General features: G+C 41.9%; 1 protein-coding gene across 1 annotated transcript in view; it reads right to left on the bottom strand.

The window, feature by feature from the left end:
- Nucleotides 1–22,612, bottom strand: part of Tmem131 (transmembrane protein 131) — a 105,908-nt gene that overhangs the window by 16,732 nt on the left and 66,564 nt on the right. The window contains 19 exon segments of the mRNA XM_051152659.1: nucleotides 601–1,169; nucleotides 1,683–1,841; nucleotides 3,588–3,773; nucleotides 4,755–4,941; nucleotides 5,705–5,847; nucleotides 6,081–6,232; nucleotides 8,823–8,889; nucleotides 9,269–9,378; nucleotides 9,466–9,604; nucleotides 12,663–12,780; nucleotides 12,952–13,027; nucleotides 13,114–13,266; nucleotides 16,645–16,731; nucleotides 18,302–18,406; nucleotides 18,785–18,919; nucleotides 19,003–19,113; nucleotides 20,559–20,729; nucleotides 20,815–20,968; nucleotides 21,724–21,832. Coding sequence (XP_051008616.1) covers nucleotides 601–1,169; nucleotides 1,683–1,841; nucleotides 3,588–3,773; nucleotides 4,755–4,941; nucleotides 5,705–5,847; nucleotides 6,081–6,232; nucleotides 8,823–8,889; nucleotides 9,269–9,378; nucleotides 9,466–9,604; nucleotides 12,663–12,780; nucleotides 12,952–13,027; nucleotides 13,114–13,266; nucleotides 16,645–16,731; nucleotides 18,302–18,406; nucleotides 18,785–18,919; nucleotides 19,003–19,113; nucleotides 20,559–20,729; nucleotides 20,815–20,968; nucleotides 21,724–21,832 — 2,931 coding nt within the window.

Here is a 22,612-nt window from a genome sequence, read left to right as displayed (position 1 = left end):
TTTAGAGAAGAGGTGTCAGTGTGTAGCCTTGCTCGTCTGCCTCACCAGTACTAGAGTTACAGGTATGTGTCACCATGCAGTTAGAAAGCCTATTCTGGAGTTAAGATGGTTTTGGTTTCTCTAAGACCAGGGCCCTGTTTTCAAAATCTTTTTGTTTTTTTGAGACAAAGTTTCTCTGGTAGCCCTGGCTGTCCTAGAACTCGCTCTGTAGACCAGGCTGGTCTTGAACTCAGAGATCCTCCTTGCCTCCACCTCCCGAGTGCAGGGATTAAAGGCGTGTGCCACTACCACCCAGCCTCAAAATTATTTTTAACAATGACCATAACACAGTTATCCCGGGCAGTCAAAGGATAACAGCAAGTGCCATCCAGCAGGCTTCTGACTTGGAGAAGCAAGTGAAGAATACAGCTCTATCTTTATGACAAGTGGCTCCTTCTGTCTGCACTGGGACACAGAAAAGCTGCTGTTTTACCCAGGAGATGGGTCTGTGCTACTGAGCACCTGCTCCAGGAGCTGCTCACACTGACTACGATCCTGACCACTCCTTCATCACGCCTTTTCCCTCACGTGCCTTGTTGTCGGAACGGGAGGACAGACTACCTTTGTTTTTTGACAATGGTGAAGGAGGCTGTTCTGTAAACACATCTAAGGGTGGGGAGTCATGGTGGTCAAAGTCTTTATCCATGGCTTCTATGAGACTGGTGATGTCGGAGTCCTCTGAGCTGTGCCGTGTGGTGCTGGCTCGCTCAGGGTGGGAAGAGTGTGTGAGGGGGGCAGGAGACAGCCTTTCCAGTGGTGGCTCCTGGTGCTGAGGCACTGGCGGTGGAGGCTGTGGGTGCTGCTCCAGTGGGCTGTGGCCATGGTGCTGGCTGCTGTGCTGGCCTTGCTTCGCCCCTTTGGACTTCTTGCTTGCTGTATGACCCTCTAAGACCAGGGCACTTGTTTTGCTTGTAGACTGTGAGGTGGCTGCTTGTGCAGAAGTCCTGTTTGACATACTTGAACTGTTTTTGCTTCTGACATTGTCCACGTCAGCTGAGGTTTTGCTGCTGTGGCTGCTGTGTGGGTGGACGGTTGTGCCACACTGCCTGTGACTCCCTGTACCAGGCCGGGATGATGAGCTACTATAGAAACCCCTTCCATGACTGTGTTCACAGCCGAGTGTGTTCAAGCTGAAAAATGGATCAATCAAAAATCAGTAAGTAGCAACTTCCAATCTAATACTAGGAAAAAAAATTCATCAGTATATCCACCACAAAGAGAAACTAGGAAAGTGCAGTAGGAACGTGCAAGTGCCACAACCATCTGCAGTTTATTCCCTCTGAAAATCATAAATCAGGTCAGTGGTCTAATGACTAAGTCTATTTTGTTCCTGATAAAAAAATCTCATATAAGTTCCCAGTAACTGAGCACCAGATACAGAATGGGCCCCTCCCGCTGCCCCCAACAGGGTTTCCCTGTATAGCCTTGGCTGTCCTGGACTCTCTTTGTAGACCAGGCTGGTCTTGAACTCACATCAATCCACCTGCCTCTGCCTCCTGAGTGCTGGAATTATAGGTGTGTGCCACCTCACCTGGCTCTAGTCTTTTTCTTTAAACCTCAAGTAAAGGTAAGTTTTGTCTCTTATGATTACATCAGCCAAGTCTATGTGTACTATAAAGTGAGTTTTCAGCGTGTGAACATACTTTCCTTCAGATGAAATACCAACGATTCTCCTGAGATCAAATGGCCTTCCCACATCAAAGGGTGGGTTTGACGCTTCAAAGGACAGTCGCCTTCGAAATGGCTCCCAAATTCCTTGAGCTTCCAAATAGGCTGTTCCAATGACCAGAAGAAATAGTGCACTGTGGGCAGAGGGAGGAGTCAGCATTCTTTCCCAAGACAAGAATAACATTTGCCTATCACAGCTTTGTTTTGTTTTGATAACTACAATACTGTTAGGATTCTGCTTCAGTCTGCCTACTTGTGACGTCACTGCTTACCTGCCACGGGGGTGTGGCCCTGCCAGGGCCATATAAAAGAACAGACCTTACCTGTAGTCTCTCTCTACCCCCTTATCCTCTCTCTCTCTACTCTCCCTCTTATTCTTCCTCTGTCTCTCTCTCTCTCTGGGGTGCCCCTCCCCCCTTTCCTTCTCTCCCCATGCTCATTTAATAAACCTCATATAGTATCTATTGCCTGGCATCTTATTATCTTATTAAAGGAGAGATAAAGCTGTTTTTGTTATGATCCCAAGTGTGGGATTGGAACGGTCTTGTGAAAACAGGTGAGGTTAATCCACTAGAAGACAAACCACCTCGTGTGGGAGCTTGATTGTTGCCAGCTGAAAAGATCCCGTGAATAGACTCTGGGAGGAGATATATCAATGAGCCCAAAACTAGAGGCGGGGCTTTTAGAGACGTGGGCTTTTTAGCTGTTCATCGCTCCACTTTGAGACGCTCCTAGAGAGACCCACTCCAGGGAAGACTTCGGAGCTACAGGCTCCTGCTGAGGTTCCGGGTTCTGGTTACTCCAGCAAAAAAAATCCTGCTGATTATGCCAGGAAAATTGTTCCTCAAAACTGGTATCCTTATGGTTTTGTTATTCTTTAATCCTCTTTTCCTACTGTTTAACTTAGTCAGGTTATAAGGGACGTATGCTCAGTTAATAAGTTTGTAGTAAAATATATTGGTTAAAAAAATTGTGCCTACATCTTATCATCTTACTTTCTTATATTTTATTAATCATAACAAATACGATGTAAAAAACTAATCATTATAGATCAAGCAAAGTTTACATGCTAATTTTATTTTGAAATTTTCTTATTTATATATTTTATGTGTATGGGTGTTTTGGCTGCATGTATGTTGGTATACTATAGGAATGCAGTGCCAATGGAGGCCAGAAGAAGTAGTCAGATCTCTTGGAATTGGAGTTACAGGCGGTTGTGAGCTCCCATGTAGGTGCTGGGAATTGAACCCAGGTCCTCTGGAAGAGCACCAGTGCTCTACACTACTGGCTGTCCCTCCAGCCTATGCACACCAACTTCAGAAGTGCCTAGCCTTACACGGAACTTTGTGTGAAGACAATAATGTGTCAGAAGGACACCTGCAGGCTCGTTTTCCTTACACGAGGACCTGGATGGAGGTTCCACTCTCTTTCCTATAGGGATTTATGTATAAGGTAGCTATAAATGAATTTAAGTGTAATTATACTTGATTCTCTAAAATACATAAAGAAATAAACTGGAAAAAAAAAGATGATGCGAAAGGCTTCAAAAATACTTCTACTCTGTTTTATACATTTATGTCATACAATTAATTATGTCAGTCACACACGCCCATACAAGGCAACTCCACCTGGTATTTTGTGCTTCCTTTTTCATAAAATCAGCATAGATTTCATTTATTAAACAACTTTTGAAGGTAATAAGACTTTTTTATTGTATATGTATATGCCACCAGTAATGGTTCAGTTGTAACTCTTCCCACCAGTATATAGGTTTGACCAAGTCTGGGTGTCTGCTTTGTTTGCTGGGGGTACCCCATCCCTGAGAAAAGTGACAGGCACACAGTGGCTCTCAAAATCAATCTTGAAGGAACACATCGCACCTCATTACTCCTGAGATGATGATGTAGAGCGCTAGTTCCCAGTTGGGTCTGGGGAGGGCTTCTGCGCAGGCTGCTAACATGTGGTACGGAAGGGAGGCATTCAATACAAACACAAACTCAGAGCCGCTGGCTGTTACAAGCTTCAGTTCCCGAATAACTCTGGAGGCTGTGAAATCCGGAGTAAACCTAAGACAAAGGACAGCAGTAAGGTCCGTGCTCCCCCATCATCCGTTCATTCTTGAATTGAGGCTTTATTCCTAATGACTTAATTAAAACACAACACAAGCAGTCCCATCACTAGTGCTGTCTGCCACCTCCTGCATATTGCTTACAGTAACGTGTGATTTCTCTGTTGCTAGCTGTGCACACCCTGAGGAATGGTGCTTGCCTCCTTCCTCCCTGGACACTTAGGTGGCAACTGTTACGGTGTGCATGTAACAATGTACATGAAAGTGCTGAGCAAACAGCCACAGAAAGTCACAGAACTGCTGTTAAATCAAGGGCAGAAATAATTTATTTATCACTTTATAATACATTATCAATTACTAAGGTAGCTGCATCTCATCCTGAGGGCATAAAGCCTGACTATGGGTAAAGCTTACATCTTAGACCACATAGAAAAATGGCACATGAGAGCCCTAGTGTCTCACTGGGGCTGAGACACCTCCAAGCCACATTGACATCTTATGCTTTACAATGGCCTTAGAAATAACACTGGAGCTAGTTTCTAAAGAAAGCAGTTTCTCAGGTTATCTGTGAACAAGTTTTACAATGTCAGAAACAAAAATATGCAATAAATAACTTAGCTGAAGTGGGAAAAATAAATACATTTGTGATACTTTAAAAAAGTATTTACTTTTTTTCATGTGCATGGGTAGTCTGCCTGCCTGCCTGCATGTCTGTACACCACATTCAGTCCCGCAGAGGGGACGGGAGAGGGCAGATTCCTCCAGGAACTGGAGTTACAGAAGGTTGGCCACTGTGCGAGTGCTGAGAATCAGACCCAGCTCCTCTGAAGAGCAGCCACTGCTCCTAGCCAATGCGCCGTCTCTGCAGCCCCTGGTAAAGATCTTTAACTTTCAAGTCTGGAAATGTAGTGAAATGACTCTGGCATAAGTAGCAGTGCAAAGTTCGTCACTGTAGTGGGCCAGAAAAGAACACACTCACAGTATGACGATGTCTCTAGAGGCATTGGCACTTAGTGCAAACTCTTGGCAGTTAGCCACTTTAAAGCCATATCCTTCACAGGCGTATCCACTGATTTCAATGGTTTCTATGTGTATTTCAAGTTGTCCTGTGTTCTCTACTTTGAACGTTCTTTTCAATGTGAAATTTGGTTCTCTTAGTTTCAAACCTAAAGGGGGAAAAAAAAACATCAGGATTATGGTTAAATCTTGCTATCATGTGCTTCTGGTGTGAATTAGGTGTACGTTGTGGCTTCTGTATGCCAAAGAGAGCAGCCATCCCTCAGGTTTTATCTGGAAACACTCGACTTTGATCTGTCATTTATTTATAATTAATTGATTTCATTACTTATTTTTGGGAGTAAAGCCTCTGTAGGTACTGCTGACTGGGTTGACCTCACAAGGCTGCTTCTGCCTCCCAAGTCCTAGGCCTACAGGAGTGCCTCATGCTGCTTATGCTTGGACGTGCTACAGTGAGAGGGCTTCACTTTCATACGCTGAACAAACCTGCAAAAGACCCAAATCAACCAACTCTAAATGGAAGACCTGGGACTCTTTTTTTTTTTTTTTAAATTTTATTTTTTTTCATTTTATTAATTTATTCATATTACATCTCGATTGTTAGCCCTTCCCCTGTTTCCTCCCATTCTTCCCTCCCTCCCACTTCCCCCCTTCTCCCCTCCCCTATGTCTGTGATTGAGGGAGACCTCCTCCCCCTATATATGCTCTTAGAATATCGAGTCTCTTCTTGGTAACTTGCTATCCTTCCTCTGAGTGCCACCAGTTCTCCCCAAGGACCTGGGACTCTTAGTATCACAAACACTCTGACCAGGAGGCAGGCAAGCAAATGTGGAAATACTATCCTTGCTGCTGGAAGCTTTAAGGGTTGAGAGCAAACACTGGAAGCCGGGCCCTTCAGTCAGCAATACTCACTGTCTATACAATCTTTTAACAATGCTTCTGTGATTTTAAAGCGTAAGGAACTTCCTGGGCCTGGAAGCTTGCCTGCAACCCTCAAGTTCTCAGTTGTTCCTTGACCTTGGACCATCACAGCATCCATCACAGTCAGGTTGTTTCTATTAAAAAAAAAAAAAATAAGAATTACAGATTTTTCTCCAATTAATTTTGTGTATCTTTTATTTACAAATTCTAACATTTTGTAAGCAACACAAAGACGTTACTAAGATGTTGAATTTAAGGGTAAAGTTTTTGAAATTTTTCATTTTAAGCCACATATAGCTAAAAGATGCTCCTCATGGTTTTGAGTGACAGGAGGATTTTAAGGTAAGCACTCATATCTAGAACCTACCTGACTATGATCAGTGAAGACACAGTTCTGTTGTCAAGTGGAGTAAACTTTACTTTGACAGATTTCTTTTCTCCAGGTTTTAAAATGAGGTTTAAAACGAAATGCCGAGAGAGACCCTCTGTAAATCCTGTCGGACTCTGCAGTGGGTGAGCCTGGAATCATTGCGTAAACAAATAGGAGTTATTAATGTGGCTCTGGGAAAACCATTTGTCCCTTACCCCTAGGGCCAGAACAGCCTCTCAAATTGATCACACAGACCAGCTTATCTTTCATGATTCAGACACTGGCACTGAGAGCTGGGGAGCCAGTAAGGAGACTTCATATTCTGCACCAAGTTAAACCACAGACTCTATTTCCCAGGTAACAGAGCCCTAGGCTTGTACTATGCACTTTAGATTTATATACATATATTTTAAAAGTGTATGTATTTTTTAAATTTGAAATACAACTCACATATAGAAAGGACATACACCTGAGATATTACTACAAAGCCAACACTCATGACTGGAAGGTAGGTGGACCGACAATCAGCACCCTAGGGTCCTAATGATACTGCAGCCTGGGTATTGCTGTGCAGGGAGTGGAGAAAGCCAAGCAAATGACGTTTTGAGTGAATGTGCTGTTGACACATGTACGACCTGACTGACCTTATTTTGAAAATTAGGCACCTACTTACTGCTTAGTAAACACTTCATTTAAGATACAACTCAGTTTGAAATGTAAAATAAGATTTTATGACAAGTTATAAAATGGTTCAATTTTTTTGTTTTGTAGTTAAAAAATAGTTTTAACACAAAGACACACTCTTCTGGCTTCTAAAGAAGATTAAGTTTGGATATTGTGGGGGAAGGATTGGCATGGCTGGGTTAGGAGCACGAGCCTCCTCGTGTGAGCATGAAGATGCGGCCCATGGACGTGCTGAAGCACGACTTAACTTTTGCTTATGAAGTGAAATGACTTCTTTACAGCCAGCACTGCTCTCTAGCAACATCTACTAGCATAACAGAATACTAGGACTGTTCCGAAGTGCCTGGTGAATAAAGTTCCTTTTTAAATAAGCTATTCTGGCAACCCCCACCCCTTCCTAAGACAGGGGCTCACTATGTAGTGTAGCTTTGGCTGGCCTTACACTCACAGAAATCCATCTGCCTCTGCCTCTTGAGTGCTGGGACTAAATGTGTGTGCAATCATGCCCAGCTCCATTCTTGATAATTTCTGAGCACAATGAATGACTGTATGTATTACAATAAAATTCTAGTGTATTTAAACTCTGATAGCCTCAGCAGCACTCCAGAACCGTGTGACGCCCTGAAACGGCACTAAAGGGCTCCATAATTATATAGTGGTAGGCTCTCAGACTGGCCCAGGGACCCTGGGGTATCTCAGAAATCCTTTCTGTAGTAATACAGACAGACATTTGCTTCCCTAGGCTGCCATTTGTACTACTGATCAGAAAAGCACTGGAGACTAACACTGCCAACTCGAAGGTGTGAACCAGGACACAGCAGTAAACCTCCCTTGTAGCCTCTGCTTAGCTTCCCAGTCTGCACATGTAAAGAACATGTCTTTAAAAGACAACAAACATACTTTATTAGATTTCAACATGAACTCATTCCTCTCTAGCACTGTGTATGATAGAAAGGGAAGCATGTTTAAAGGGTTCACTCAGCAATTATGCTTTCACCCTTAAGAGTTTTTCCTTTGGAAAACTCCCGAGGTCCAGAGCACTCACTCATCTGTTATCTAGAGTCTCGTTCAGCGTATCACATTCTGCAACTACTGCTGTATGAGATCAAACTTTGCAAACTAAGTGCCAGCTCATTTACATCTGTATTTCCCCTGTGAAGGCGGAAGGAACAAGTTCTAGTAGCTGAGCATTCTCAATGACTTCCAACGCTCTGCTTGCTTTTTATGGATGGAAGAAGCAAGGCAAGATCCCAAGAGAAAGACATGGGAACCAGGACTGTGTAAGCTACTGTCTTGTGGTCTAGGCCTTCAAACCGCAGCTGTGGCAAAGAGCTGAAGAGCTACAAGGCAGCTGGCTGGAAAGGCTGGGGAGCCCTTCCTACACAGCACCATGTGGTCCAGTGGGAAGGACAAATACTCTGGGTCTGAATGGGTCCTGGGCAGAAGAGCCACGAAGTGAGAGCCCAGCCAGCCTTCACCGGTTCGGCTCCTGGTGTGGCACTGCTAAGTGACAAGCTCCTTCTACATCAAGGGCTGATGCAATATAAGTGGCTAGTGGTCACTTAACAGAGTGACAGAGGACATTCATTCCCAGAACAAAGCAACTTTCTTATGTTTTTAAAGCCAATTATCTATTGAGACAAACACATAGACAGCTGTGCCAGGTATGAATATGGCCAGCTATAGGTCTCAAATTCATGGGTTTTACAGTTTTATTAGGAAGCACACGGAAAGAAAGTTTAAATGATTCAGCTGAATCTTTTAGCTGTTAATAAAGTGTCGCATTCGCACACTTCATGCAGAGCCTCAAGGTTTCTAGCTGCTACTATGGCAGGCTGTCACGGGATGACGGTAAGGGTCATGCCCACAAAGAGGAGCCAGCCCCGCATGCAGCCCGAGCTCCTACAACCAGCCACTCTTCCTGGCTTCTCTTGTCTCGGGACCAATTCTGGACTGCTCTGACTTCTTCAGTGATTGCCTTCAGCCAGACTCCAGGGCAGCCTGTAGGCAGCGCTCCCATTGGCTCAGAGCAGACGCTGTGAAACTTGTACTTACATTGTTTCTGCAGACTTGGAATTCAAGAGTTCTCAGATCTAGCTTGGCCACCTTACTCAAGTTAAACCTAAAATAAAAAATGTGTGTTTATTTTCATCAACATTACAACTAGGGGTTATGGAGGATTGCCAAACAAGTTTTATTTGTAAATTTATCCTTTGGCAGATGTTGGGAATCAGCAGTACTATACACATTAATAGTATTGAAAAGGCTAAGTGCTATCGGTTATAATAAATATCTTGTTCACTTTTTAAAAAGGAAATACTGGAACTGCTTTGTCTATTGTCTCTTTGTGAGTCTGTTAAGCGGAGTCCCACATTCACATTCTGTTGACAGCTTTCCTTGATGCTCAGTTCAGCATCACCCCAATCCCAGCGAACCTCGGCAACCCCAGCTGCAGGGCCAGATTCCTAATCTACACCTTGGCTGTCTAAAGCAATGCTTACCTTGAGACTAACTTGTCTACAAAGACGGAGGGGTTGGAGTACAAGGCCAGAGGAATGAGCTGGACGTAGACAGGGACGTCTGCAGGGTTTTCTAAGGTGATCTCTTCTTCCTTAAAGCAACACCAAGAACATCAGTGGACACTCCTAGAGAGCAGCTGGCGCAGCCACTCACAAGCCATGTGCAGCTGAATACTTACTGAAGAGCAGTTTGTATTAGTGAGTGGGAACTTCACATGCTGGGGAGAGCTCAGGATGGAAGGCCAGGAGAGCTCTGCAGTGATTTTTGATACTATATTTTTCTGAAGGTCTGTATTTACTTCAAACATAGCATTCAACCTAGAAAAACAATTTCTAAATCAGTGTACAAAACCAAAACATTTGAAATTGTACTTAAGAAAAAAATTTTTTTTTCTGGTTGAAAAGAAAAAAGCTTATTTATTCTATTTTACCAAGATTTTTTTAAACTTTAAAATGTTAATATTGTACAATGATGAGATTAGTTTTACTTTCTTACACATACTTGATATATTTCTTTCAATATTCACTCTGTTTACCTTGTCTTGACCTGCCTGCCATTTTCTTTTTCTTTCTTCTTCTTCTTCTTTTTTTCTGTGACTCAGTGAATTCCATTAGGTAGTTTACAGGAGCGTGGGAATGGGAGTTTGTTTGTATGCTTCACCAGCGGCTGCACCACCGGAAACTTGTCTTTCTTTCCACGTGAACCATTATTTGCACATCATCCTCACGGAGCCCCACCCCACTGTACAACAAGATGCCATAGGCCTGCTCTTATGGAGACCTTGTACAGATAATTACAGCCCTGATTTACATCACATCCAGAAGTCAGAGCTGCTCACCACGATCTCCATTCCCTGGCTTGTATGTGTGCTCTTTCCACCTCTGATGATGTTCCCTAAGGAGGTGACATAGATGTTGCCCTTATGACTGGGCATGCAACTTCATGAAGCTCTCAGTGACATATGATGTGTCTCTAGCGTGGCACAAAGAACTGTCAACAGTAAAATAATAAAATAATTCCTGCTATATCATATTTTTTGGACTATAAGACGCATCTGACTATAAGATGTACCCAGTTTTTAGAGTAGTAAAATAAGAAAAAGAGTAAAAACAGCAATTGGACCACAGGGAACACCCTAATTCCTGCCCCCCACCTTGGGGTATGTGTGTGCGTCTTATTGTCTGAGAAATACAGTAGTTCTGTACGGAGTTATGTAAAGGGTGACAAGTTTTAGTTCCAGTAGCATCAACAATACACGTTTGCATCTTCAAAAATTTTTTCTTGGTTGTGCTGAGGACTGAGCCTAGCGTCTCTGTGCGCAAGCACTCTACCACGGAACCACATCAATTACCTAGCCCTCAAAAATATTTAAAAACATAAATCCAATAAGGAAAGCTGGACTATATAACATTTGGGACGATATGTGTATTATTCAAGGGCTTTATGATTCTTCCATGGCTTATATGGAAAGGATGTGGACACCGCAGTGGGCTGCTCTGACGTTCCCAGGAGAACTAAGGACAAGGGGTATTGCATGGTATACTGTTTTCCCTCTAGATAGAAAACCAAGACAGAATCTTCACACGATGAGGATGTCAGTTCAAGAGACAATAAAACAAGAGTGTAGAGACTTTTCTGTCATCCCCAGGACCCCATCTGAATGTGTCCCTACTACTGAGTGTTTAAGAGTCAGGAGTTTAGGACTCAAAATGTATTTGTACGTGGGGCTAACATGCCTGGGACCAACCACTGAAGCATACTCAAACCGAGTTCTACTCAACTATGACCCTGGGGTACCGGACAAGCATACGCATACCGGCGTAAAGGGCAGCAGCAGAAATGTCCTGAAACACGCATGCCAGCAAGTGAACACAAACATAGGCACATGGAGAATGCAACATTGTCAGTGAGGCTAGGGAGGCAGAGGGAAGATGGGAGCCCAGGGCCTTGCCTAGGTGCACTTTGGAAGGAAGCCATTTGGAGGTGAAGAGGCTGCCGACCCGAGGGCAGCATTAACACTTGCAGATTGTCTACACTTTAAAAAGTCCACTATGGAGACCCAGAGAACAAAGGAGCTTTAATGACTGAGCTCTCTGTGAGGCATTTCAAGTCTTTGTGTATGAGTGGAACCATTTTTAATGAAAAAACAAAAAAACCAAAAAAACAAAAAACAAACTTAACTCTCTTTTCTTTAAGGAATATTTTCAAAATATAGAAACTCTATTTTCAACAGTTAATGGTTTGAACCATCTGGTGGACAGATGAACTCATGAGCTGAGCTAAACAGACAGTTCTCAAAGGAGAAAAACAAATGTGCGGAAAAAGTGTTCAACATCCTTAGCTGTCAGGAAAATGCAAATTAAAACTGCTTTGATTTCACAGGGTGGTTATCACTGAAAAACAAACAAACAACACACACACACACACACACACACACCCGACTAACCAACTAATCAAGCACCACCAACAAACATCTGTGAGGCTGTTCTGCTGTACTGGCTGCAGGTGGGGATGTAAACTCATCCAGCCATATGGCAATCAGTATGAAGGCTCCCAGAAAACTAACAGCACAACTAATGGTTTAAAATTTTCATAATACTCTTACGGTAGAATATTTCAATTTTGACAAATACATGTCAAGTCAGCCAAGTGAGCAAAGCACTTATTACTTGTCAATGTTCCTGTTTCTGGAACATTCTTTTCTAATGTGTATGAAAGGGCCAGGCTTCTGTAATATCAAAACTACATCTTAGTGTTTGAATCCAGGTATAATACTGGCTTTCCACTTGCATATTTCTATCTGCCAGAGATGCATTGGTGAGGGGCAACTGAAGGGGCCATGCATGCTTGGAACAGACTAGCACGCAAAGAAGGAAATAGCTTTTTTCTTTTTTCACAAGGACAAATACATTTGGTTTCCTGTTGAGAGTGAGCCTAACTTGCCTTTTGGACAGGACAGTGACACACAGATTTTTTCTTCTCATGCATAACACTGTGTCTTAAGTGCACATGGCTATCATTATATATAAAGACAATTTAAAGTAGTTTTCTTGATTTTAAGGACAGACCTCACACACTGGATCAAAGAGGAAATAGGAGCATGTTTTTCCAAGACAGGGTTTCTCTGTAGCCTCGGCTATCCTGGATTCACTCTGTAGACTAGCTGGCTTTGAACTCACAGAGATCCATCACCCCCCACCCCGCCACCCTCAGTGCTGGGATTACAGGCATGTGCCACCATGCCCCAGCTTAGGCCCATTATCTTAATTGTAAAGTAAAATAAGCTAACAGAAAAATACAATGACATTTAGAAAGTAGTAACAACAGAGCTGTCCTGCATTACACTGCTAGAATAAATAAAGCAGAGGCACGTACCTATGACCTGCATTCTCTTTTATTCCCATCCAAGCTTTGAACAAGCTCTGATGTGACTCCCAGTCGGCATCCCACAGGTCTTCCTGCATGGCCACCCCAGGCTGCACTTTGGGTTCAGCTGAAAGAGGAAGCACAAGTCAGCATGGGCTCAACCTAACCCACTTGCCAACACCCCTTCCAGTGAGTTCTATGGTACTCAGAGGCAGGGGTACACTTAAAAGTGGCTGCCTCATATTAGCATCACTTTTTGGTGGGGAGAGTGAAGGAAGGGAGGAAACAGAAGACTTACATTTGGATAGAAAAGGCAAGCCAATATAGCAGTGATCCCCACACTGTAGCGCCGGATCAAAATAAATGTTTGCAATCTATGAAGAAGCACAGGACAACCCTGAGTCTATAGATGTCACAGTCACAAAGTACTGACAGCTGGGAATTTGCAAAGATAACAAACCTTTGACTTTTTTCCTGGCTCCAAGTCTTCCCTATTACCCCGTAATCGTTTGTAGTAGAATCGTACATCTTCTGACAAAGACCGTATTTGTTGTATCTTCACCTTCTGTGAGAAGGAATTCATAATATTTAAGCTCTGATGAACTATTTTCCCCTGAAAGAAGAAAAACACTAATTCAGAATTTTCATCAGTTGATAATCTTTAAAATTGCAATTGACCCCAAACTCCATCCCCTCATTCAAAAGAAAAACCTCAAATCAAAAGAACTGAAACCACAGGACAGCGTCTTTGTTGCTGCTGCTGCGGCAATAATCACAGAAATGGTGTGATGCACTCAGGGGAAGTCACAGAGGGAGCTTTAAACAAAGAGGGTCATTTTGGTTTAGAACGCGGTCTGGTAATACCAAGGTAAGGCTACCCTGAAATAAATGAATTCTAAAATCTAACCAAGTCAGAATAAAACATATTCTTTAAAAGAAAACACGTTCTTTATAAAAAACAACAATGCCGGTTTTTTGCCATTGAAGAGAAAATTAGATCTCTTTAAAAAAATATAGACTATCAACTGGCATGGAGGTCTAGGCCTGTAATTTCAGCATTTAGATGATTAAGGCCAAAGGACTAAGCTATACAGTTGTTGTCTCAGAAAATAGTAATCAGAAGCAAAAACATACCATATAAGTTATCAAGAATCTTAGAACAGCAAACAAGTTAAAATCTTAAAAAAAAAAAAAAAAAAGAAAAAAAAAAAGACTTAGTTTATGTATATGAGTGTTTTGGCTGCACATATGTAAAGTGCACTGTGTGTGTGCTGGGTGCCCTCAGGGGCCAGAGCTGGTGTTACAGATGGCAGTGCGCTGCCTTGTGGGTGCTGGGAACGGGACTATCCCCTCAGCAAGGGCTGTGCTCCTCTTGACTGCTGAGCCATCTCTCCAGCCCCACAGTCGTAATCAATGACTGTTCTTCCTACCAGGTACCAGCTTCACTTTTCTAGATGGCATCAAATTAGTAAATTTTGAATTTAAAAAAGATTCAAATCATCCTTAAGAAGCATATTACAAGTTTTCCAAAACGTTCATGTACTTTCTTTTGGTTGAACATGGAAGTCTATTTTCGTACATGACTCCTACCCACTTAAAGAACTTTCTAGAATGAGGGGTGCGCTTTTCTAGTATTTGGTCGCAGAAAAGAAAGACCCCGAGGGTGGGCTTGAGGCTGGGGAGGGGTGTGTGCAACTCTACTAAACTCTAAGTTGTCTGAAATGTTTTCAGACATCCTGTTTCCCTCAAACAGCTTTAAGTCCTTTTCAGGACTCAGGAGAGAGTAAGGAGGCCAGTGTTCTACAGGTGACTGAAGGAACAGTAAGGCTCTAATGGACTGAATGGAAAGGCATGGATTTAATATATAGTTAGGACAAAGTGCTATGCAAGAAGGTAATGGTTTAATGATAGTCCAAACTTAAACATGTTGAACTCAACAATTAAAATTTTATATTGAAAAGGGCCCAATCTTGAATTTAGGCTGTGTTAAATCTGTATCCTATCTCCTACCCACTAGACCTCGACCCCAAGAGGTCCACACCTTTGCCTAATGCGTCCTGACTCTTCCTCAAAAAGCCAGCACCTCTTTCACTTTTTCTTTCAAGGCTCAAACTCTAAGGCATAGTTGAGTCTACTTACCCACACCCCCAGTCGCTCGTCATGACACTGAAGGAGCTGATTCCTGTGTGTGTCTGTGGCCTATGTCCTCCCTCCATTACTTCACTCACACATATACTCTACTAATTCCCTGTCACTGGAGATAAAGATGTCTCACTCCTTTCCTAGGTCAACTTGTAAGAAACTAGTCATTGAACTATAAAAGAAGAAAATGTGGTAAGTGTTGTAGAATCACACTGAAACTATTACTGTCTACACTAGTCAAGGAATATTCGGATCCTTGTATTTCCAATACTTAATAGCCTAATAGGAACTTCATTTTTTAATCCTTTAAAAAAAATTACATTACTTACTTGTATGTGTGTCTGAGTGGTGGGATCAGGCCCCACTGTGTGTGTACACAGCACAGGGTGCATGTGGGGGTCAGAGAACAACCTGGAGGAGCTGGTTCTCTTCTTTCCCCACGTGACTTCCAGTGAACTCTGGTCATCAGGCTTGGGTGGCAAACACTTTTACCTGTAGAGCCACCTCTCCAGGTCAACTTAAAAATCTTAATCATATTTAAATTTAAAAAATAAAAATATTCCAATTCCATCTAGAAATAGATTTTATAGTTATGTTACATATATCTAGTTTTATATGTAATATCCCACATATTTATTTGTATATTATATATATTTATTTATGTGAATACATATTTATTTGTATTTCTATTTAGGGACTATGGGGCTTTGAAATCAAAAAAGAAATTCTTTCTATTAAGTAAAATCTATGTAGATTTTTTAGCATAAAGAAAAATTTTTAGTATCTACAAATATTTTTAAATTGTCTGTACATGCCTTTAGTGCTAGACAATTTGTCAAGCTAAAAAATTTAGTAATCAAGGCAGGCAGATCTCTGTGAGTTCGAGGCCAGCCTGGTCTACAAAGTGAGTCCAGGACAGCCAAGGCTACACAGAGAAACACTGTCTCGAAAAAACAAAACAAAAAATTTAGTAATTCTAGCAGTTTTTCAGATGACACAGAAACATTGACATCAATTAACTTTTTATACAGCAAGAGTGCCTATTTTTGTTTTATATGTATGAGTTTTTGTTTTTTGAGGGGATGTTTCAAGACAAGGTTTCTCTGTGTAGCCTTGGCTGTCCTGAACTCACTTTGTAGACCAGGCTGACCTCGAACTCACATCTATCAGCTTGCCTCTGCCTCCTCAGTGCTGGGATTAAAGTCATGTAGCACCATGTCTGGCATATGTATGAGTGTTTATTTGCATGTACTCATGTGTACCATGTGTGCCAGAAGAAGACACTGAATCCCCTGACACTGGAGTTAAGACAGCTGGGAGCCACACATGTAGGTGCTGTGAACTGAGCCAGGTTCTGCAGTAAGTGTCCTTACCTGCAGAGCCATCTCGCCAATTCCAAAAAGGACTTTTTAAAAATGGTCCTCCGTGGAAGCCCTCACCCTCCTGGTGCCTGTTGCAGCTGCTTCTCTCTCTGACAAATGGGATGTATCCTCATAAACTGGTTTAAAATTGTTAACAACCTAATTAAACAGCTTCATATGTTAAGAAAAAAATGTTACTCTGTGTATGTATAAAACTGTAAGACTGTATAAAACGACATTTCTTTAGCGCCCCCTTGTTTTGTGTGTTTTGTCTCTGTAAGTCCTTTTAATTCTTTGTAGGGCAACTTCTACCCTCTGCTTTATAGAAGTCAAGGCTCTAGTTCCTATTCTTCACAGGAAATCTTTTTGAGGGAGGCGGCTATTTCTTACGCAACTTTACATTCTCTCAAGCACCTGGGACAGTAAGTCCCTTTTCCATTTGAGCTATGAGCAACAGAAAACAGTGAGCAGAAGTATACATTGCTTACTGGGAAGGAAGGGGGAAGAACCATATGCTTTGGGAAGCAGGTCAGAGAGCCCACTGCGATCACAGCTTTCACGGGAATGGTCAGAATCTGTGGAGTGAAGAGGCAGACCACCATCAAGTTGGAAAAATCTGGGGTAACTGGTACTGACAATTACATCATTGTTTTAGGGGTTAAAAAAATCCCTTATTTTATGTCATATACTGGGAGTAACTCAAAACTAGTATTAAAACCACCCTGAAAGCTCTTTAATCTGTCCAAGGTTTTCTATAAAGTGAAAACAAGACATTTCCAGTGACTACTCATTTATCCGCTAAAAACAGTTAAGATCAAGTTATGTAAGGAAGGAATAAAGACATATTTTCAAAATAAAAGTCCTCTACAGACTAGAAAGAAAAGATGCATTCCTAAACAACACCTATAAAACACTAGGATTTCTACAGCTATATGACTCAATATTGTCCTGGTAGACGGAAACAGACTCTAACCCAAATTTTAAGGACAAGTTGAACATTATTCTGGAAATAGAATTCCAGCTTACTCCTAATTAGCATCACAAATGAGCTATGAATGTAGTGTATGAGGTGATATTTGTGTTTCGTTTTTAAACACTTATTTTTATAATTAGTTTTTATGTGTGTGGATATTTTGTCTGCACACCTACCACATTCATGCCCAGTGCCTGCAGAGACCAGAAGAAGGCGCTGGATCCTCTGGAACTGGAGCTACAGATAGCTGAGCCACCTTCTAGGTGCCGGCAATTGAACCTGGGCTCTCTAGAGAAACAGCTAGTATTCCTAACCGCTAAACCATCTCGTCAGCCGCTTGTATTTAATTTTTTATTTTCATCCATTAAAAAAAAATCTGCCTCAATTCTGAAAGGCACTTACTTCTATATGAATGTTAACTATGAATTCCTCAGTTTTGGAGTTAATTTGATATGCTCTAATCATTTCTTATTTGAATGGCCAATTCTGCTTATTTTTGCCACTGGATTTGTATGTGCTGAAAACACTCAGGAGGACAAAGATAGCAACCTGTTGAGTTTAGCAGTACTCAACTTTCCAAAGACCTTTACGTATTAAATTAAAAGTATTAGGTCTGAGGCAAGCAAGCAATACTACACTTGTAATCGCAACACTTAGAAGCTGAAGTAGGAAGCCTGCTGGTTTAAGGTCGGTTTAGGCTATGCAGTGATAAGATAAATAAAAATAAAAAAATTCAGATCTGTCAGAAACACACGCATTTAGGATCTTACTGAACACAAAATAAGCTCTACAGAGTCGCTGGGAGATCTCATTGACACTCATCTGAGGAGTGTTCTGGAGACTCGCAGCTCAAAAAACCTAGTGCTGTGCACTAACCTTCCATGGGCAGGTTGTTAATAGTGTAATTCTAAATGTGCTAAGGGCATTTTCCTGAAGCTGTGTTTTAGCTAGAATGTCTGAGTTTTAGCAGAAAACTGGGAGGCAATGAACACCAGTATTCTGAAATGGTTCTGACAAGGTCAGTCTCAAAGGCATGAAACTGGTACACTAACTTTAAATAAGTGAAGTTCTCTGCTTCTACAAAAACTAAAAAGCCCTATAAATATGCACAATCAATATCAACAAAAAGTTTCAGAAAAATCCACTGGCATGAATCCCAGTACTGTGCTTACCTCATAGTCTGTTGTGATCTGTATGGCTCCATCGTGAACCCCTTCTAGTTTCTTGGCAGTAAGTTTGACTCTGAACACTGCAAAGTGTCCTGAAGCTAGTGTTACCTGAAGCAGTAAAAACGGCGTCATTCACTAGGCATGCAGGCCCTAGTCTCCTACTGAAGCGGGAAGGAGCACTCTGGTGGTGAGCTCTGCCCACACAGACCCGTGTGGCTCAAATCTCCGTATCTCATGAGGAGCCTCAGTGAAGACACTTTGTTCCAACTTCACTTGCTCTGTAACTCATGAGCAGGTAGGCTTACTGTCTTTGGGCTTCAGTGCCCCCATCAGAAAAGGAGAGGATGGAGTAGGCGGTCTCCAGGAGGCCCTTCCAGTGTCTACCAGTCATGGCCATGAGGAGAACATCAAGACACAGCAGTGCTCTTTTACTCGTGGCTTAGACACCCATTCTAACCCAAGGAAGCAGTAAGAGAGCTCACTCACTGGGGACTGGTCAGGCAGAGAGGACCTCTCCAGCTCTGGAAGGCTCGCAATCACTGTAGTCCTGTTGCCTCTCTCTGTAGCTACAAGTTCTATTGATAAGCCATCTCCTATGATATGCCAACTTTTTATAGCCAGCTTCAAAGAGAAAACACAAAAGTCATCTTGCAACACAAACATGAAATCCTCAGTGTGATCGAGAATAAATATAATTTCTTTACCTCAATTGGATTGCTGTTTATAATCGCAAATAAAATATTACTTGCTTCTGTAGCACTCAGTACTCCAAAATCTATGAAGCGTTCTTCTATTTTTGGGGGCAACACAAAGTACTAGAGAGATAGAAAATGACTGTATTAAACACCAAAGAAGGTGACCACTAGGAGACACTAAAGTTTCAGTATCTTGTGACTATGTGGACAGCTACGTGATACAGTGAGAATTTTGGACAGGACAGTCAGAGGAGGCAGGGATGGAGAAAGGGCATTTCTAGGAGAGGCTAGGGAGCCCTCAGAAGTGAGGCAGAATGCTGTGGGCTCACCGGCACTGATTACAACTGAGTTCTCACTCAGCTGAGTGGACTGCAGAGCTGAGCCCTCCAGCTCTACAAATCCAGCTCACGTTAATTCCAGGGGCACTCATGTATCACATTTTCCCTCCCCTGGCAGTTTTGCCACTTTTTCAAATTTCTTTCATTGGCCATATTCACCCCAAAGCTGTGTCTGGAATTTTCCCTCTGGTTTATTTCCTGCACAGTGAAGACCTCTATGTCTTACTTCTGTGTTACATTTACTTTACATGTCCAAATGTCTATCTTTTGAGTGCAAATTTTCTTCTTCTCCTCTGGTTTTTTGTTTCGTTCATGTATTTTCCAAGTTGAACCAATCACAGTTACCACTTTACTTCCTAATATTGTCCCTACCTTATTGTTCTCCCATTTATCTTTCTTTTGAATTTTCTGTTATTACAATTTAAATGCAAACTAAGAGAAAACAACGTAGGAAAGCTCTAGAGACTGGAACTAAAGGAGTCAAATATAGTTTTTGAGACAAGGTTAAAAAAAAAAAAAGAGTGAAATATATCACGGGGGGAAAAAAAGAGTGAAGGAAAGAGTCCAGAGGTAAGTGATTAATAAGTTTTCAATTGCGTGCAACCCTGAGCAGTCCACAAAGCCCCGTGCTGTCCAATGAGGGATGGGAACATTCCCTTCTCTATGGAGCCCCTGCATATGCTACCCGCTCACTAAGCACGAGGTCCCAGGAGGACGATCGGGTAGCAGCACGGTGCCTGTATTCACACAGCCCTTATATTGCTTCATAAACGCCCCAAAAACCAAGGGCAGTGACTCCAGAGATTCACACATGCCCAAGGAAAGCTGTAAAGCGCTTTCCTTAAGGTGAAAATGAAAGCACAGTTTAACACGCTATGGACAGACAGCCTTCCTTCTCCGTGGTGCCACACCCATGGGCTTCATGGCTTGTCTGTAAGTACTACACCGTCTCCTATACAGGCGCCCGTAGTGGACTCTGAGACCAATTCTCATTGTAGAGTGAAGGATAACAGCCCTTACTTTTGGAATTCTCTGGGGATCCTAGAAGGAGTCCTTTGTAGATGTGTGTGTGTGTGTGTGTGTGTGTGTGTGCGCGCGCGCGTGCGTGTGTGTACACACTACTGCATCCTGAAAGCACTGACTGGGAAGGAATCAGATCAATGTGGAGAGCACAACTGCCTGGCCACATCCAAAAGCACAGAGATAGAACTTTGACAGCATACTTACATCTAAGAAGCCAGTGTATACCCGCACTGGCAAATGAAACTTAGAGGCATTGGTAACAAGTAAAATGTTGTTGTCTATATGTACGGATGATGTGGACGGCATAAAAAACAGAGTGAAAATGTATCCTGATTCATTAGGAAGAATTAAAACTGGTTTGCTGAAGTTGTGAACCTGGGGATGAAGGAGAGAAAGCAAAGGTTAGTGTCACCTAGGCAGTGGAGAGGCAGAATGGAAAGCGGGCGGGGCTTACACACACCTGAAACATTGTTCTGGCTTCTTCTGGTAGCAACACATCATGAATGAGAATGGCAAAACTGAAAGTGTTGGTCAGGTAAATTGGCCTCTCCACTGGGTCAGCAGGGCTGTCCTGGATGTGAAACAGCGTTGCCGCGTGATCAAAACCCAAATAACTATCGGAAGAGAACAAAACAAACAAAACAAGATGAAGCCACCTTACTCCCGTGTGTTCATTTCAGGCCCAAGCTCTTCTGTTTGGAGTGGTGGTACACATTTAGCACTAAGGAGCACAGCACAGAATCAGAACCGATAGTATTTAATGGTTTATTTTTATAACTTAATTGACCACATGGCTTAACTTTTAGCTTATGAAATACTGAAATGCAATAGAAAGAATGGTTCCCTACTGCAGGATATGAAATCAAATTGTTAGGATCAAGAATGTACCAGCAGGAAGGCGAGCTCTACTGTCATCGCCCACCGCGAGCACGGCTGCAGTGAGTGCCTACCAGGCTGCTAAACACAGTGCTCACTGCTTGAAATACAATGAGAAAAGAGATGTATCTCAGAGGCCATGAATAAGTCAGGGTTTAGAGGTCTTTAGGAGTTTATAAAAGAATACAAAGATTTTACCTCAAGTCACACACAGAGATAAGAAACAGTGGGACATATTACAAAAAGAATGACAGATCGAAAATGGCTAAAATGATTTAAATATTTTAAAACAGATTAATTTCTGAATCATTAAATCTTCTAATACAGACCATATTGTTCCATTTTTTTTTTTTTAAATCTTAGAAGGCCAGAACTAAACAACACACAGAAAGATCTCCTTCGTAGCTGTGGCGTTCTTTCCACAATAATTCCATTAGATGCAATCACATCAATCAGCAAAAAGTTACAAAGTTTCTTTTAAGAAAAAACTCACCCATCTAGAACTTCTGCTTGGTAAGGAATTTCGAGTTTAGAGTAACTCTTTTCCTTTGCTTTAACAGTTATTTTCCCAGAAAACTGAGATGGCTTTTTTGCTCTTGAAGCTGAAAGGAAGCATTAAACAAAACAAAACTGTCATTAAAAAAAAAAAAAAAAAATCTATCTATTCGTGTGGAGGGAGTTTTTTTTTAAACTTAAAAACTATATATACTTATTTTGTGTGTCTATATGATGCATGTGCTGAGCTTGGCAGGGTGCTGATACACTCACTGACTACCACCATCTGATGAGCTAGGCAGAAAAGGAAGATTCTGGGCAGATGTGGTTGTTAGAAGCCAAGCTTCCACCTTATGGCTCCTTGTTTGGGTGAGGCAGGTGTATTAGATGAAACAGGCATGTTCAGGGTAGTAAGGCTACAGAAAAGACAGGCTCTCTTCGGAGTTTCAGTTCTTATTTAATTATACATGTACTTAGGCAGCTGCTAAAGTCATTTAAAATTTGCAATAGCAAATTCAATAAATTTCTCTTAAAACAAGTAAATATGGAATAAAGACAGAGTGTAAAAATGCTCCTGTCTAAGCTAACGCTTCAGGTGAGTCTGGGGACACTTGGTAGTATGGCTACAGATCTGGAATAACATTCAAATGACACATCTCACACTTGTCTCAAATAGTAGCTAATCTGACAATTATAACATAAAGGCAAAACTTAGCTTAGGCAAAACTGTTTGCTTAAAAAGCTTTGCGTACAAAGCCAACACATAAAAATGTTACAAAGAATATTTTTGCCTGTGAACCTAAACATGTATTATCACTTAATTAAAAGAACCAATGATGTCATAATTAAGGTAAATTATGATAGCTGTGACAGGTTATCCCAGATTA

Source organism: Acomys russatus, chromosome 11 (assembly GCF_903995435.1).
Source record: "Acomys russatus chromosome 11, mAcoRus1.1, whole genome shotgun sequence".
NCBI classification, from domain to species: domain Eukaryota; kingdom Metazoa; phylum Chordata; class Mammalia; order Rodentia; family Muridae; genus Acomys; species Acomys russatus.
The sequence above is the reverse complement of the archived record's forward strand: the minus strand, read 5'-3'. Positions and strand labels throughout refer to the sequence as shown.